The 16,263-nt window shown below is 31.7% G+C and overlaps 1 protein-coding gene across 2 annotated transcripts in view; it reads left to right on the top strand.

Annotated features, from left to right (window-relative positions):
* The window catches only part of ssh (Protein phosphatase Slingshot), a 141,639-nt gene that overhangs the window by 85,166 nt on the left and 40,210 nt on the right, over positions 1 to 16,263 (top strand). For both annotated transcript variants that reach the window (XM_011056588.2, XM_011056587.2), the window contains one exon: positions 16,030 to 16,208. In XM_011056588.2, coding sequence (XP_011054890.1) covers positions 16,030 to 16,208 — 179 coding nt within the window. The remainder of the gene's footprint in view (positions 1 to 16,029; positions 16,209 to 16,263) is intronic.

The raw sequence follows: 16,263 nt of genomic DNA, 5'->3' as shown, positions 1-16,263 counted from the left end.
GCAAGTAGTCAATGACCTTTCGCAGCATCCTTTCATAGCTTACTTTCTATATTTAAAAATGTTTTTCGATATTTACTTCCGTTTTCTGTAAATATAAACTTGTTTAATATGAAATATACACAATTTTAACTATATAAAGCTGTACGCTTATAGAAACAAGGTTTTTTTTTTGCCAAAATCATTTCCATTGAGTTAATGCGAACCTTTCAACGGCACGTTTCTATTATTTTTCTTTTGCAATAATAAACTATCTCTGAACGCTCGCGTATTTAGCCACGTTTAACCGGAACAGGAAACTCTTGATAGAAACCGATGTTTTACGTCATTCGTTACTGAGCGTGGAGAGACTTGCGAATTAATCGCCTTGCTTGTGTCTTTAAAAAAGTTTATTTACAGCAAAGATCTGGTTTTCGTACTATCTGAAATATAAGAATCCTCTTTTCCTGTTTATTCGTATATATTGTATGGAATCGTGTGCTGCCTTGCGTCAAAGTAATATTTTAAACAAGAAAATAAATTTATTTTTTCTACCTATTATATCAGAATTTTTATTGAGGATTGATTATTTAATTCGGCAATGAAGTTTAATTTTTCTTAGATATTACAAAAACAAATCAAACCTTACGTTAATTGCCATCAACGTTTTAAATAAATATATAGTTTATTTTTCTTATAGCTTTAGAAAATTCGTAAAAATGATTGAGAGTCTAAAAAAATTTTTTAACTTTCTAGAATAACAACGTAATATGTTTTTTAACTACTAATTTTGTATAGTTGGCATTTTATTTCTTTAAAAGCAATAGGATATATCTCTTTCTCTATTTTTCCTTCCTGTATTTTTATTTTAAATCATTATCTAACATTTAGTATGAAATATAAATATAATATTTAGAATTAAAAGTAATATAAAAGGCTCTGTAGTAATAAGCAAAGGTAGTATAAAAGAAGGGCAACGAGCCAATGACGCAAATAAAAAATTATAATTCAGCTAAGAAAACTTAATACAAAAACATTTAAAATACAATAAAATGAAACAAACGTTTCAACTCCAATTGAGTCATTTTCAATGCCATCATACAATAATATAAATGTCGTTCTAAATTGAAAATTAATACATAATCTTACAATATTCTTAAAATTAACAAATAATTCTTTCCTCTTTCGGTGTAATACGCTGTGAGTCATTTTTATCAAGAATTAACAAAGTCATAAGAAAGTTCTGGAAAAGTAACCGTATACAAAAATAATTAATATTAATCATATAAAAATTAAAAATATGATGATATACCTTAGTAAATCTGTTAAAAGTCCCATAATACACAACAAGAAAAAAAAAGTGAAATGTGGTCCATTTTGTGGTACAGTAAAATAGTCTTTTTAATTTAATAGGTTATTAAAGCAAATTCGCAAAAGTAACGAGCATCTGACTTAAACGATGTCACACAACGAAATGTCAAACAGAAAAACATTATCAATAAACGGAAAAAGGAAAAACAGGAGGAAAAGGACAGAAGATGTTAGAAAGGAGAAAGTGAATGTATAATGTCAGAATACAATTCCGGCAAAGACTCCGTGTCATTTTGTCTATTAATCCCATGCTTCTGTTTTTTAATATGAACCATTTCTGATATCAACCTTTTGTTGTATGAAGGCTCTATATCCAATATTTCTACTTTATCCCATTTAAAGTTGTGATTCTCCACCATGCGATGGTTGGAAATCACTGATGGAGATTTTGAACTTATATTGATATCAGAAACATGTTCATGCAATCTGGTCTTTAATTGTCTTTTAGTTTGGCCAACATAACTGGCATCACAATCATCACAGGATATTCTATAAACCACATTTTGACTCTGAACGTGTTCCAAATCATCCTTTCCTCTCCTTATGAAACTTCTCAATGTGTTAGGAATAGTAAAAGCCAATTTACAATTAAGCATATTAACAATAGGTATAAATCTTTCGGATATCGTATTAACATATGGAATCGTAAAGAACCTTCCCCCACTGTCATCCTTATTCTTATTAAAATTGTTAAACTTGTTAATGTGATATTTTATTCTATTATGAATAGTCGAAAAAATAAAACTTAATGGATATCCATTCTGTAAAAAAATCTTAATAGCGTCAATCAAATTATTTTGTTGGAATTTCGGATGACACAAACAAAATATCTTATCCACGGCCCCATAAATCACACCTCTTTTATGACAGAGCGGGTGGTGTGAATGGAAATTAAGAAATCTGCCGGAAAAGGTTGCTCTACGGTAAATATCAAAAATGAGATTCCGTTCATCGATAATTATCATCGTATCTAAATAACTTATTCTTCCATCACCTATCTCCATGGTGAACTGTAATCTAGTATGTAATGAATTGAAAACATCCAAAATATCATAAATACTTTCAGAAGGAGCGGCTAAGATAATATCATCGACGTATCGGTAGTAAAACAACAAACGACAAGGCAGCATTCCAATCGCCATCTTCTCGAAATCCTGCATAACAATACTTGCAACAACCGGTGACAAAGGTGAACCCATTGGGGTCCCAAAAATCTGTTTATATATTTTTTTATTAAAAATGAAAAAAGTCGAATTCAGAACCATACGAAAGGCTATCAGAAACTCGTCCAAAGGAATCTTAGTTTTCTTAGATATAGCATCCCACCTCACAACCACACTATCAGATGCCAAATCTATAGGTATGTTAGTGAAAAGGGATACTACATCCAAGGAAACCAAAACGGAATCTGATTCCAGTTTAACATTTTTAAGTTTCTTGATCAGATCATAGCTGTTTTTTATGTGACTGGGCGTCTCCGGTAAAGAGTCCGCAATAATGCCATGCAAGAATGATGCCAAATTATAAAACGGGCTATTTACAGATGAGACAATGACTCTCAAGGGATGGTTTTGTTTATGTATCTTAGTAACACCATAAGCCCTAGGAATGACCCCATCAGTCGTCCGCAACCTCCGATACCAAACGAAAATCTACCAGGTTTTACCGTTCTCCATGGTTTGTGAGTTTTTCAAATATCTAGATAACACTAATAATTTTTACTTCCTTCAACATACAAGAAAAATTGACAAGAAGATTTTATGGTTGAAAGGAAAAGATTTAAAAGATAAAAAAGCAAATATTAAGCCGATTTCTTACTGTTGTGCGTCGAACAATGAATTGCTTAATAAAATTACACCTAACAAGGTTAATAACTGCACTGATGTACAAAATGTAGAAAAGATTCACATTTCGGCAGAATTGTTTGGAGAGGCGGCCCCTCTTGATGTTTTAAATGACAAATGGTTTCTGAATTTGAGCAATGTTGACATTCCTTTAGAGGTCCAATGTTTGCTTCAGTTGGGGGAAGGCTTTGGTCTTCCTATTAACAAACACAATTTAGATAGAACATTGATAGAATTTATTAAAAATATTGAGAATAATATTGTTGGCCGTCAAAAGAATTTAATTAACTTCGTTAGGAATAATAGTGTTTTAATTATTGATAAATTTCGGAATGATTTTCCTAAGAACGACTTGAATGACAAGTTGTTGTGCGATTGGGTAAGAACAACTAAACGATTTGTAAAAGATCATCCCGAGATTTTAATTTCAAAAGCTGATAAGGGGAATGTCACCGTTGCTCAGAATAAATTTGAGTACATATCCAAGATGGAATCGATGCTTTCGGATAAGAATACTTATAAATTAATAACGAAAGATCCTACTAAGAAACTTGCGGGTGAGTTACGTAATTTGCTTGGTAGGTGGAGAGGTAAGGGAGTAATAGATGATTTGACGTATCGGAGGTTGCGGACGACTGATGGGGTCATTCCTAGGGCTTATGGTGTTACTAAGATACATAAACAAAACCATCCCTTGAGAGTCATTGTCTCATCTGTAAATAGCCCGTTTTATAATTTGGCATCATTCTTGCATGGCATTATTGCGGACTCTTTACCGGAGACGCCCAGTCACATAAAAAACAGCTATGATCTGATCAAGAAACTTAAAAATGTTAAACTGGAATCAGATTCCGTTTTGGTTTCCTTGGATGTAGTATCCCTTTTCACTAACATACCTATAGATTTGGCATCTGATAGTGTGGTTGTGAGGTGGGATGCTATATCTAAGAAAACTAAGATTCCTTTGGACGAGTTTCTGATAGCCTTTCGTATGGTTCTGAATTCGACTTTTTTCATTTTTAATAAAAAAATATATAAACAGATTTTTGGGACCCCAATGGGTTCACCTTTGTCACCGGTTGTTGCAAGTATTGTTATGCAGGATTTCGAGAAGATGGCGATTGGAATGCTGCCTTGTCGTTTGTTGTTTTACTACCGATACGTCGATGATATTATCTTAGCCGCTCCTTCTGAAAGTATTTATGATATTTTGGATGTTTTCAATTCATTACATACTAGATTACAGTTCACCATGGAGATAGGTGATGGAAGAATAAGTTATTTAGATACGATGATAATTATCGATGAACGGAATCTCATTTTTGATATTTACCGTAGAGCAACCTTTTCCGGCAGATTTCTTAATTTCCATTCACACCACCCGCTCTGTCATAAAAGAGGTGTGATTTATGGGGCCGTGGATAAGATATTTTGTTTGTGTCATCCGAAATTCCAACAAAATAATTTGATTGACGCTATTAAGATTTTTTTACAGAATGGATATCCATTAAGTTTTATTTTTTCGACTATTCATAATAGAATAAAATATCACATTAACAAGTTTAACAATTTTAATAAGAATAAGGATGACAGTGGGGGAAGGTTCTTTACGATTCCATATGTTAATACGATATCCGAAAGATTTATACCTGTTGTTAATATGCTTAATTGTAAATTGGCTTTTACTATTCCTAACACATTGAGAAGTTTCATAAGGAGAGGAAAGGATGATTTGGAACACGTTCAGAGTCAAAATGTGGTTTATAGAATATCCTGTGATGATTGTGATGCCAGTTATGTTGGCCAAACTAAAAGACAATTAAAGACCAGATTGCATGAACATGTTTCTGATATCAATATAAGTTCAAAATCTCCATCAGTGATTTCCAACCATCGCATGGTGGAGAATCACAACTTTAAATGGGATAAAGTAGAAATATTGGATATAGAGCCTTCATACAACAAAAGGTTGATATCAGAAATGGTTCATATTAAAAAACAGAAGCATGGGATTAATAGACAAAATGACACGGAGTCTTTGCCGGAATTGTATTCTGACATTATACATTCACTTTCTCCTTTCTAACATCTTCTGTCCTTTTCCTCCTGTTTTTCCTTTTTCCGTTTATTGATAATGTTTTTCTGTTTGACATTTCGTTGTGTGACATCGTTTAAGTCAGATGCTCGTTACTTTTGCGAATTTGCTTTAATAACCTATTAAATTAAAAAGACTATTTTACTGTACCACAAAATGGACCACATTTCACTTTTTTTTTCTTGTTGTGTATTATGGGACTTTTAACAGATTTACTAAGGTATATCATCATATTTTTAATTTTTATATGATTAATATTAATTATTTTTGTATACGGTTACTTTTCCAGAACTTTCTTATGACTTTGTTAATTCTTGATAAAAATGACTCACAGCGTATTACACCGAAAGAGGAAAGAATTATTTGTTAATTTTAAGAATATTGTAAGATTATGTATTAATTTTCAATTTAGAACGACATTTATATTATTGTATGATGGCATTGAAAATGACTCAATTGGAGTTGAAACGTTTGTTTCATTTTATTGTATTTTAAATGTTTTTGTATTAAGTTTTCTTAGCTGAATTATAATTTTTTATTTGCGTCATTGGCTCGTTGCCCTTCTTTTATACTACCTTTGCATAATATTTAGATATCACAAAAGAAATATCTTTTTTATAGCTATTTTAAATAACAAAATTTTTTAATAATTCCCAGTATCAATGTAAAAAATGCACATTAAAAATTTCTTAAATTTTTTAAATTAAAACTGTGATGTTTTATGAAGCTCATTTGGTAGGCACATTTATATTATGCATTTTATATTTGATATAATGTTTTAAAAATTAATTTAAAAAGTTTTTATTGCGATATATTAAATATAAGTAAAAAAACGATTTTCTAGGGATAATTTGGATTTGAGAGATTTCACTATTTGATATTTTATAATAAAATTATTTTTATAGTATAATGATAGAATTTCTTATCAAGAAATATAATATGAAATAATTGGAACTATTTCTCAAGAGAATATACCTCAGTTGACATCTGTTATTCTAAATGAGACTAGTTGAGTTTTGCATAAATTGCACATTTTCTATGCTTGCGGGTGATAACACAATTATAGATCGAAGAGTATGTATTTGCATATAGATCAGAGAGGATGTATTTGCATATATATACATACATACATACATATATATATATATATATATATATATATATATATATATATATATTATTTAACATGATATCTTCTGATGAAGCAATCTAAAAGTGCTCGTTTGATCAGTTCATCGATTCAGCACAGCGCGAAAGGAAACTGAAAACGATCGGAAAGAAACACGAGACGAATGTTCGAGGTTATCATCACAATTGACGGTAATCTCGATCTCCATTATACTTGTATACACGTAGATAATGAAATGATTTTATTCGTGGCGCGCGGCCTCGAACGCATCAATGTCATCGATCGGCGGTTTGGTCCAGGAACACCAACTGGGAAGACCGTATTTGGTTGCCTGGTAGCAACGTAGTGCACGCGACAACTCGTTGAGTCATCATCGCTCGTCATAAACGTTGCTGCTGCATTCAACGTGTCTCTTCATAATACAACGAAGGGCCACGACCGATCGATAAAGCCATGTACCAGAACGTACGCATGCACGCACAGAAAGGAATGGAACGTCGTACAGGCCGCCTACTGTCTACGCTATGCTCTCAGAGAACCTCCTCAAGGTCGTCCGGATGCTGAGAAGACTCGTCCCATCTGCTGTCGAGGACTCGTCGCCTCTAAATGATGGATTGAATTCTAAAGAGCGCGACAGAAGTTGACAGACTTCGATTTAAGTTGGTGGAGTTCAGTTAATTTGATCTTTTCTTTTTTTATAATACATCAATAAAAATATTTATTCTCTTAAAAATATCAATTTTAAAAAATTTAAATATAATTTTATAAATATAATATAATATATGAAAATATGTACAAAGTCTATAATTGTGTTATTATGCCACAAACTTAAAAAAATGTGCAGTTCATTAAGTACATAAGATTTAGTAATCACATAAACAAAATAGGTTAAATTTATAATATTGAATTATGTCCAATTAGAGTTATTTTTAATCATTTACAAACAATTTAACTCAAGAAATTGTATTAAAGTCTTAAATTTGGAGTTATCTACTAAGTGCATACGTTGATACAGACATTGTTTATTTTGAAACCAATCATAGAAATGAATTGATTTGCATTTTTTATGGAAGTTAAAATTTTATGGAAATTAAATAACAAAAAGATTATTCTATTCGAGGGATTGAGTTACTATTGTTCTTTTGATATCTATTACAGCAAGAAACAATCAATGTCCAACTGATAGTCTCAAATAGCGTACATGTTACATACTTTATCGTATCTTATATTTCCATTGCAACATCTAGCTTCGCTTCTATAAATTCCGATGAAGCGTCACTTATCTCCGTTTTCTTAAGATCAGATCTGCCTACCGATCTTTTATCTTATTCCAACATTTCATTACGTCTCATGGCTGAATTATTATCGCTGCTCGAGAGGAGGAGCCGATGAGAAAATCGCCGTCTCTCGCATCTCTCGTGCGATTCGCTTTCGTTTGTAGATGCGGTTGATGTTATATCTTACCATGCTGCCTACACGCGGCATTCGCGAATGCCGACATGGTTGATCGGGACACGATCGCGAAACACTTTCACGGTGGTGGCCTTTCGCGATGGTGGCCTCTCGTGGGATCTCCGTGGCTTGAAGAATCGGTTAAGATATCAGTTAGGTTTAAATCGAGCAATCTGGTTTTTGACATAAACAAATGTCTGTCGATTTGCATTTGCTCCGAATTAAGTAATGTTAGATTCGTTTATCTTGGACGTCTCAAAACGATATGTAAAATATGACTATAAATGTAACTTTATTTGAAGTGAATTATTCGTTTGAAGTCTTATATCGTTTAACCAAGCGAGTGGGTCGATTGGAATATCAATCATAAATTTGAATATATTGCAAAGAGATCATGAAATAATTATCTGTACATGCGTTTGGCGTTTTATAAATAAATTAATCTTAGTACACATGATGATTTTCCTTTACTGTAAATACGTTCATGGATCGTTCGTATCTAAGTTAATTTCCCTCAATTTTATAAGTATACAAGTAATTATTAAATGATATTTAATACTTTAACATCTTTAGAAAGTATTTATAATTAAGATAATGAATTAGAAAAGCATAAAGAACATTATTTAGCTAAGTGCTCTTAGTACTGTTTAAATAATGAACAACTAAAATCTGTATTTCTGTCACACGATGAATGACCATTAACGTAAATTTAATGTCGCCTAAGAAGAAACACCCACGAGATCATTTGGAACACAATGACGAACGCGACCTTGGTTAACCCGACTCGTGTTAATCCCGCATCTCCTTTTTCAAGGTCGCTCCTGCGAAAAACGTCCGGAAATATATTCGTAGGTGTGTTCTTTCGCAGCTTGTATCTTTCTTCGGTGCACTGCATAGACTGAGAGCAGCAGGAGAAATGACCGTCTGGCTGATGTTATCGTCCTCTTAACTACGAGTTATGCTTCGGACGTATCAGACTCTTCCTCTCGTATAATCCTCCTTTAGGATCCTTTTTAACTTTCGATAACGATTATCTCGTCGTTGTAGCGAGAAACTTTTGAAAGTTTGAAAGGGTGGATCTGGCCCCTCGAGATAAAGCACGCAGTTACGATGGGTTGTAATTTTGGCGCCATGTGACCTAAATAAAATCACACGTATGATATCGAAATATAATCTTGTTCCTTTAGTTAGGAAGATCAGTGATTCTCAACTGTCTTGATTTGTAATAATCCTTGATTTTAAATTATTTGTTTAAATGTATAATTGAGTATAAATGATATGGGTATTAGTTTTTAAAAATGAATATTATTATTAAATCAGTAGTTATTAATCTTCGAAGATAGCGATTGAAACATGTAATGCGTGCAGAAAAACTATATGTAATTTTTAATATATTTTAATTTATATAACGATTTTTTTTGTGATTTTAATTCATAAAGATTATTTACTAAAAATATCAACTGACTTACTTTTACTTGTAGTGAATTTTACTTTAGCGATATCAATTTAATGTTCATGTGGATGTGATTAACACCTAACATTAAAAATTCTATTTTGTAATTTATAAGATAGGGTGGGATTAGTTTCAAATGCAATGCAATATAAAAATTCACAAAAATTCACAACGGGAAACAATATCTTTGCAATGATGTGCTTACAATTACATTATACAATCATGATAGTTTCTTAAGAATAAACATGACTTTTAAATATTCGATATGTGCTATTCATAAACATTATCGTGAGAAATGGACGAAAAAATTGCGCTTTATCCTATTATATTTTTTATATGATGCTTTTCAAACTCAAATATTCATTAGATATCATTAGATATCGTATTTTAAATCTGTACGAAGCGAGATTATTGCAACATAGTTGGATAATAAAAATTTGATTGTTATTCGCTTTTTAGTCTCGTCCTTTCCATCGCGATTCGATGAATTGAGACACGATTTCTAAGTCTAATGGCATACATTGGAGAGTCTCTCGCAATCTCGGATCGTATACGCTGACACGTGTTCGATATATCTTCTGGTACGCTATGCTTATGCAGAGCATACCACATATATCATTTTCCCTTTTATCTCAATTTTGCCTCTGCGGGAATTATGCAGCGTCGAATTCTAATTTTAATGGCATAAGGATTGAAGAAACTTCAGCGAACTAAGATTCTCGAAACTGCAAGTTAATTATAGAAGACCTTATTCTTTAGTTTAATCTCAGGAAAATTCTATTTTAACTTTCTCAAATTATTTTAACGCTCTCTTTTAATTAATGAATTTTTTAAATGTTGAAGTTAACAACTGTAGGATAAAATAATATCGAATTAAATTCTGTATTGATGAAGATCTTGAAAAAATCCAAAAGATTTATAAATAAAAAGAGCAACTCGATATTCACCGCGATTGAAAATGTTGGAAGAAATGCGAATAACATCGTATGCTGAGAAGTGACTTACTCTAATTTTCTGATGCTTGAGCATTTTAATTTTCTTTTTAGGTGATGAAAAGAGTATAATATAAGCGTGTCAATACAGCGGGTAATTGTCAACGGCGAGGATCCTAATGATTCGCTATGTGATCGCGTGTTATATTGCCATCAAGATTTTGATATTATGTCGTTTAATTTCATGTCATTCCATGAGCTATCCACTAATTTAGAATACTTTCGCTTTGGACGAAGATCTTTGCGAGATGCACGTCTTAACTGAGAATTTGAATAAGCCGGGAAAATAAAACATTTCCTTTACATATTAGATATGAATTCATCGTTAATTCTTATTAGGGATATATTTGCGTTATTGTCACAAAAAAATTGTCACAAAATCTTTCAAATGGGATCAATTGTATATTATCATACTTTTGATCTCTTTATGGATAAAAGTAAATCTGATTATTTTTGTGATTAACTGCATATTTTGTACAAAATTAAAAAAATAATATCTAGTGATAACACATATGATAGTATATTATTACATTATTAATAATATTCCAGATAAATTTAAGTAATTTTTTAAATTGCAATTAAAAAAGATTTATTTTATATAAATGATTTATTTTAAAATTAGCGAATTGATTGATTAGTTGGATTAAAGAAATAATAAATTAATATCTTATTTAAATAACAGTTTGCATCAATATCTTTTATTTTGTGCAGTTCTTATAATCATAAATAATTTAGTATCATTTTAATTTGACATTTGAAAGTTTCTGGTTCCAATTGCTCAATATAGCAACAACTGTGAGTTGAATCAAATCGTGTTAATTGTAACTTGGTTGGTTTGATATTCGACCTTTTTGTACCGTCGAATGTATTATAGGTGATTGATGGACGAAGCCCGTTACTCGCTCCGTGTAGTTGATCATTCGGTCGTAACAACCAACTTAAATGCGTGCGTAGAGAAATGCCAGGCAAGCAAATTGAGAAATTGTGTGCGATGCAGCTTCAAGTCTACGACTAATTAAAAACAGCACTTAATGTGATCGTTTATAATCAGTACGTTTATATGAAAAGGAGATGATATCAATTTCAGATTTTTTACTCGAAGAAATAATAAACTTTCCCATCTTTAATTGTGCAGTTATATAGTAAAGAAATATTTAACGATACGTATCATTTCTCTCATTTTTTAGCTAGCATTATTTCTTATTTTAGAAAATTGTAAATTTAATTTACTGCATAATTACAAATGTAAAAATAAAACTGATCTAAATTGTATCCTAGTTAAATTTTAATTACAGGATAAAATGAATTATAAATGTGAGATATATATCGATAAACTAAATTATTTAGATCGATTGCTGCATCAGTTTCTAGCAAGAGTTTAAGTGGTTTTACAAACCAAGAAATTTTCGTTGCAAGAGATCTCTTGTTCTAAATACAGCTCTAAACATAATTCGCAACGAATACTTTCAACCGTACAAGAATAATGTTTTAATTTTATTCATTCTGTCGCCACTGATGATTACCACAATTATGGAAGGAACACGTGGTTTATGACGTCTCATAAGGACTGTAGATTAGGTAATTATCTATTCATTGAGGTTAACGACGTGTAATTGTAGGCCCGGGAATGCAAGTATCCACATGATACATCCAAGTGTCTGCATTACACTATCGCCGGCATTTAAAGCTAAGCTCGACGCCGAATTATGGCCGTGGCCTTATGCAATTCTTATCAAGTGATTTGCGAGGACTAAGCTCGCGTTTGGTCATTTCGGCTACAATATTAATGAAAGTGAAGCTTTCGAGTCTTGCAAATAACGGGTAGCGTACGAGAAACATTTTCTAATTAATAATTATTATCACTCAAAATTAGCGTTTATCGAAAGGACGACTTTTATATTGAAGACTTTCCCTTTCTGCTAGATTCTTAGTCAAGACTTTCGCCGTTTTCTCACTCTCTTGGATTCTCTGGGAAATCTTTTTTGCGATTTCGTGGCGTGTCTCCTTCCGAAGCAGGCTTGCGTACGGATGAGCGGATCATGTAATCATGGCGTTATTAATCGCGATCGGGAAATCGTTCCACTCGATGATTGATGGCGGAACAAGCGAAACGGTTCAGCGACAAATCGTGACTACAGTTATCGTGTCCTATGCACTAAGGGGCTACTTCCTTCTTACGAATAGAAATGAGAAATCTGCAGCTCTGCTGAGAGCTACATGTTGATTAAGACTGTGCATAATCATTGAAACGAGAAATCTTCTGCAGCTGTGTTGAGAGATGCATGTTGATTAGGATTGTGAATATTCAATGTACCAGAATTACTGTCGACAATTTTCTTAATCATAGACAAGAAGTATAAGCCGTAGTGCTGATGGAATTTTTAATTCTTGCTTTGAAATTTTTGTTTAATAAAATTTTTACACTTTTTTATTTTTTATTTTTCTCGTCGTCTTTATATATTTTATTTAAATTCGCACACTCTTATTTTTCTTTAGTTGTTATCTTTGCATTTGTAATATATCGTTGAGGTTCTTCAGTACATTCATAATTATGTTTTAAAACATTTCAATTTTTACATTTATATTATCGTAAATCATAAATGCAAAATGATTGAAATATTAAAAATATATTAAATTATTATATAATTCTAATATTGAATACGATACTATTTCTAAGTATATATTAAAATGAAATTATTTCTACGGCGAAAAGTATATTATCGATAAAACTTAATCACGATTGATTTTTTGAAGAATATTTTTTGTAATTATTATTAAATATTGTTTCAAGTAAATAATATTGATTAAGAGCTTTATTTAAAACATTTAAGAATACATAATTTCTTTAATTAAATAATATTTTAATTTTTACGTCATTAATATTATACTTATAATATTTAGGTATACATTAGATATTCACAGAATAATTAGAAAACAGAGTACAAGGCATAATGATATGGAAAGTATGCCAATAGAATTACTTGGAATTTGTAAGTAATTACAATCATTTATTCTTGATTAGGAGAGTAAAAGGATAAATATCTCTCACAGTTATTTCCTTCTTTTTGCTCCAAATCTCCCCTAGGAACACACTGAATTATTCTCGTTACGAATATTGATATTTGAAACTTAATTAACTCCGAGCGCGGTTCTGCATTCATCATTTATTAACGCCTGCAAATGCGTTACACGCGAATGCACCGGGTACGCGATTAACACGCGTGTCAGTTTTCCTCTGAATGAGAAAAAGCGTATTTGCCGAGCGCGCCCGCGATGTAATCACTAAACGAAATCCGGTCTTATCGCGGTTATCGCGGTTGGAATTCTTTCTAGGGAGTGCGGAAGCGTTAATTGCCACATCACATGCTGCGAAAATGTATGGGCCGACGCTCCTGCACTCAAGGGCCTGCTTCAGTCGTTGTATTTGCAGTAACAGTTGCAATCGAGTCGCGATCAACTCATAAAAGTGGACGTGCTCCGTAATCGGCAAACTCCGGTACGCTTATCGGGGACTACGTCCAAGATAATCAAGACCGGGGCATCGCTGCTGCTCCTTTTTGCATTCGTTCACGCATGTGATTTCTTGTAATTCGTGTCGTTTCCTTAGCCGCTCTTCTCTCGATCCACGGTAGCTAAGTTGAATTCTCACCGATGCGAGATAAGAGATGGATCGGTGAAAGTAATTAAACAGTCTACCTGTGGGAGCATCGAACGCATCATTCGTTGCGGAAACGTGTTTAACCGTTTCAAAGTAGAGATCACTACGAATGATACGTTCGCGTTTAATCGAGCGAGCGAATTATTGTGAACATTCTGCCTGATCGTTACTGTCGGGAATTCTCTCTTGGAGTTTCATCCTGGAACTTCTAGTACAAGAGTATGTTTGCTGCTCAACCAATCCCCGTTTAACCTTTATACTGTACATTAATTTCTCTTATTAATTCTAATTTATATACGAGACTAATAAATATATTTATAGAAATATTAAATATTGCGAATAAGAAATCAATATACTTTCAACATATTTAATCTAACGTTTTTAATATAGTATTATTTTATAATATGTTGTAATGAAAACTTTATTACAAAACATTTCTTTTAAGATTTTTATTCATTAGTCGTTAAATTCTTTTTTGGATACTTTTTATGCAAAAATTTTGATAAAAATAATTTTTTATTTTAATAAAACAATACGGATAATAATTAAATTTCCATAACATATGACATCAGTATAACGAATATTTTAAATTCTTGACATCGTACATATATTTTAATATTATACGATTTAATATTATTTTTAAAGTTACAAAACTATCTTGTTAATATTAAATCGTATAATTAGAATATATGTACGATGTCAAGAATTTCAAAATATTCGTTATCCTGATGTCCATATTGTTTTATTAAAGCGAAAAATTATTTTTATCAAAATTTTTACATAAACAGTATCTAAAAAATCGATTTAACAACTAATGAATAAAAATCTAATTTAAATTAGATATAGGTAAATTGTCTGTATGAGTTTTCGTGGTTGTTAGTACGTTAATAATATATTTATATATGGCGATAAGATATAATTTATAATTGGAATTGTTAGACTTATTAAAAAATGGTTGGTACATTCCAGTTTGTCAAATTATATTTGTTTGCTTTATAAATATATTATTAATGCACTCTAACAACCGCGAAGGCTCGTATAGGGTTTTTATCTATATCTGATTTATTCTTGGAATATAGTTTTTTTTGTTAGTGCATTAATAATATAATTATAAGACGATAAGATATATTTTTAACGATCTAATAACCGCAGAGGCTTGTATAGGCAATTTACTTATATTTCCTCATATAATTGTTTATACATTTATCGTATGTATATTATTTTTATGAAAAAAAGCAAATAATATTATATTATACCGATATACAAACCGGAAGCAGCCGGTCGAACGGAAGCGAAGCCAATGAGCTGGTTATGTAATATTACTTGCCTATAATGCCGTTAATCCTGGAACACAGTATTTGTAATATTATACAGAAATCAGTAAACGGTGTTACAATTGAGTACTATGATGCTATATAATTTCTTGTATTTCTAAGAATTATGTTTTTAGAAGATCTATACTTCTTTTGCATACTTAACAATAATTTTTTCATGTCCTAAAATTAATGCATATTCTGACATTCAGTAGATATATTTCTCTTCGCAAATAATGTCATATTTAGATATGGGAGAAATTTTACCGAAACAAAAAATAAGTCAATAAAATAAGTCTACTTGGAAATATTTTCGATATAAAACACATTTAAATAGTAAGATAAATGAAAAATAATTATTCCTTCCTATTCTCATGTTAATTTCTAGGCTTTCGAAGGAACATTTGTCACATTATATTACATTTTTATATTACAATTAAATATTATCAAATATGTATTAGGTGTTGGAATTAATTCGTAGCGTTTTACAAGTGATGGGAAGTACTTTCATTAATGTATTTTTTAATGCTCATGTGAAATAAATAACATTCTTTCATTAAAAAACGCTACGAATTAATTCCAACACCTAATATATCTAACAATGAGATAATTTACGCACATCGACGAATAACTTAGATAAGCTTACAAATCGGTCTCCATTTGTAAGTAGTGTTTAAATATCCATCTGCGAGCTTTTAAAAGTTGTGCCATGAGTAATCGGAGATTTCTTCATGTCTTTCTTTCAGGCCGTGAAACTGGAGTCGGTGCATCCAGGAAGGACGCGATATCTCGTTGTCGTTTCCTGCACGGGAAGGCAGGACGCCGAAGAGAGTTGTCTCCTCGGTATCGATTGCCACGCCAGGGCGACCGTTGGTCTCGTACTCCGAGTTTTGGCAGACACCGCTATCACTCTCGACGGCGATGGGTGAGTTCGCATCTTTTTCTTTCTTATTGTTATTTGCCTCGCTACGCTCTCATCG

Source organism: Acromyrmex echinatior, chromosome 3, assembly GCF_024713525.1.
Source record: "Acromyrmex echinatior isolate Ae372 chromosome 3, ASM2471352v2, whole genome shotgun sequence".
Taxonomy (NCBI): domain Eukaryota; kingdom Metazoa; phylum Arthropoda; class Insecta; order Hymenoptera; family Formicidae; genus Acromyrmex; species Acromyrmex echinatior.
This window is presented reverse-complemented; position numbering and strand designations above follow the sequence as displayed.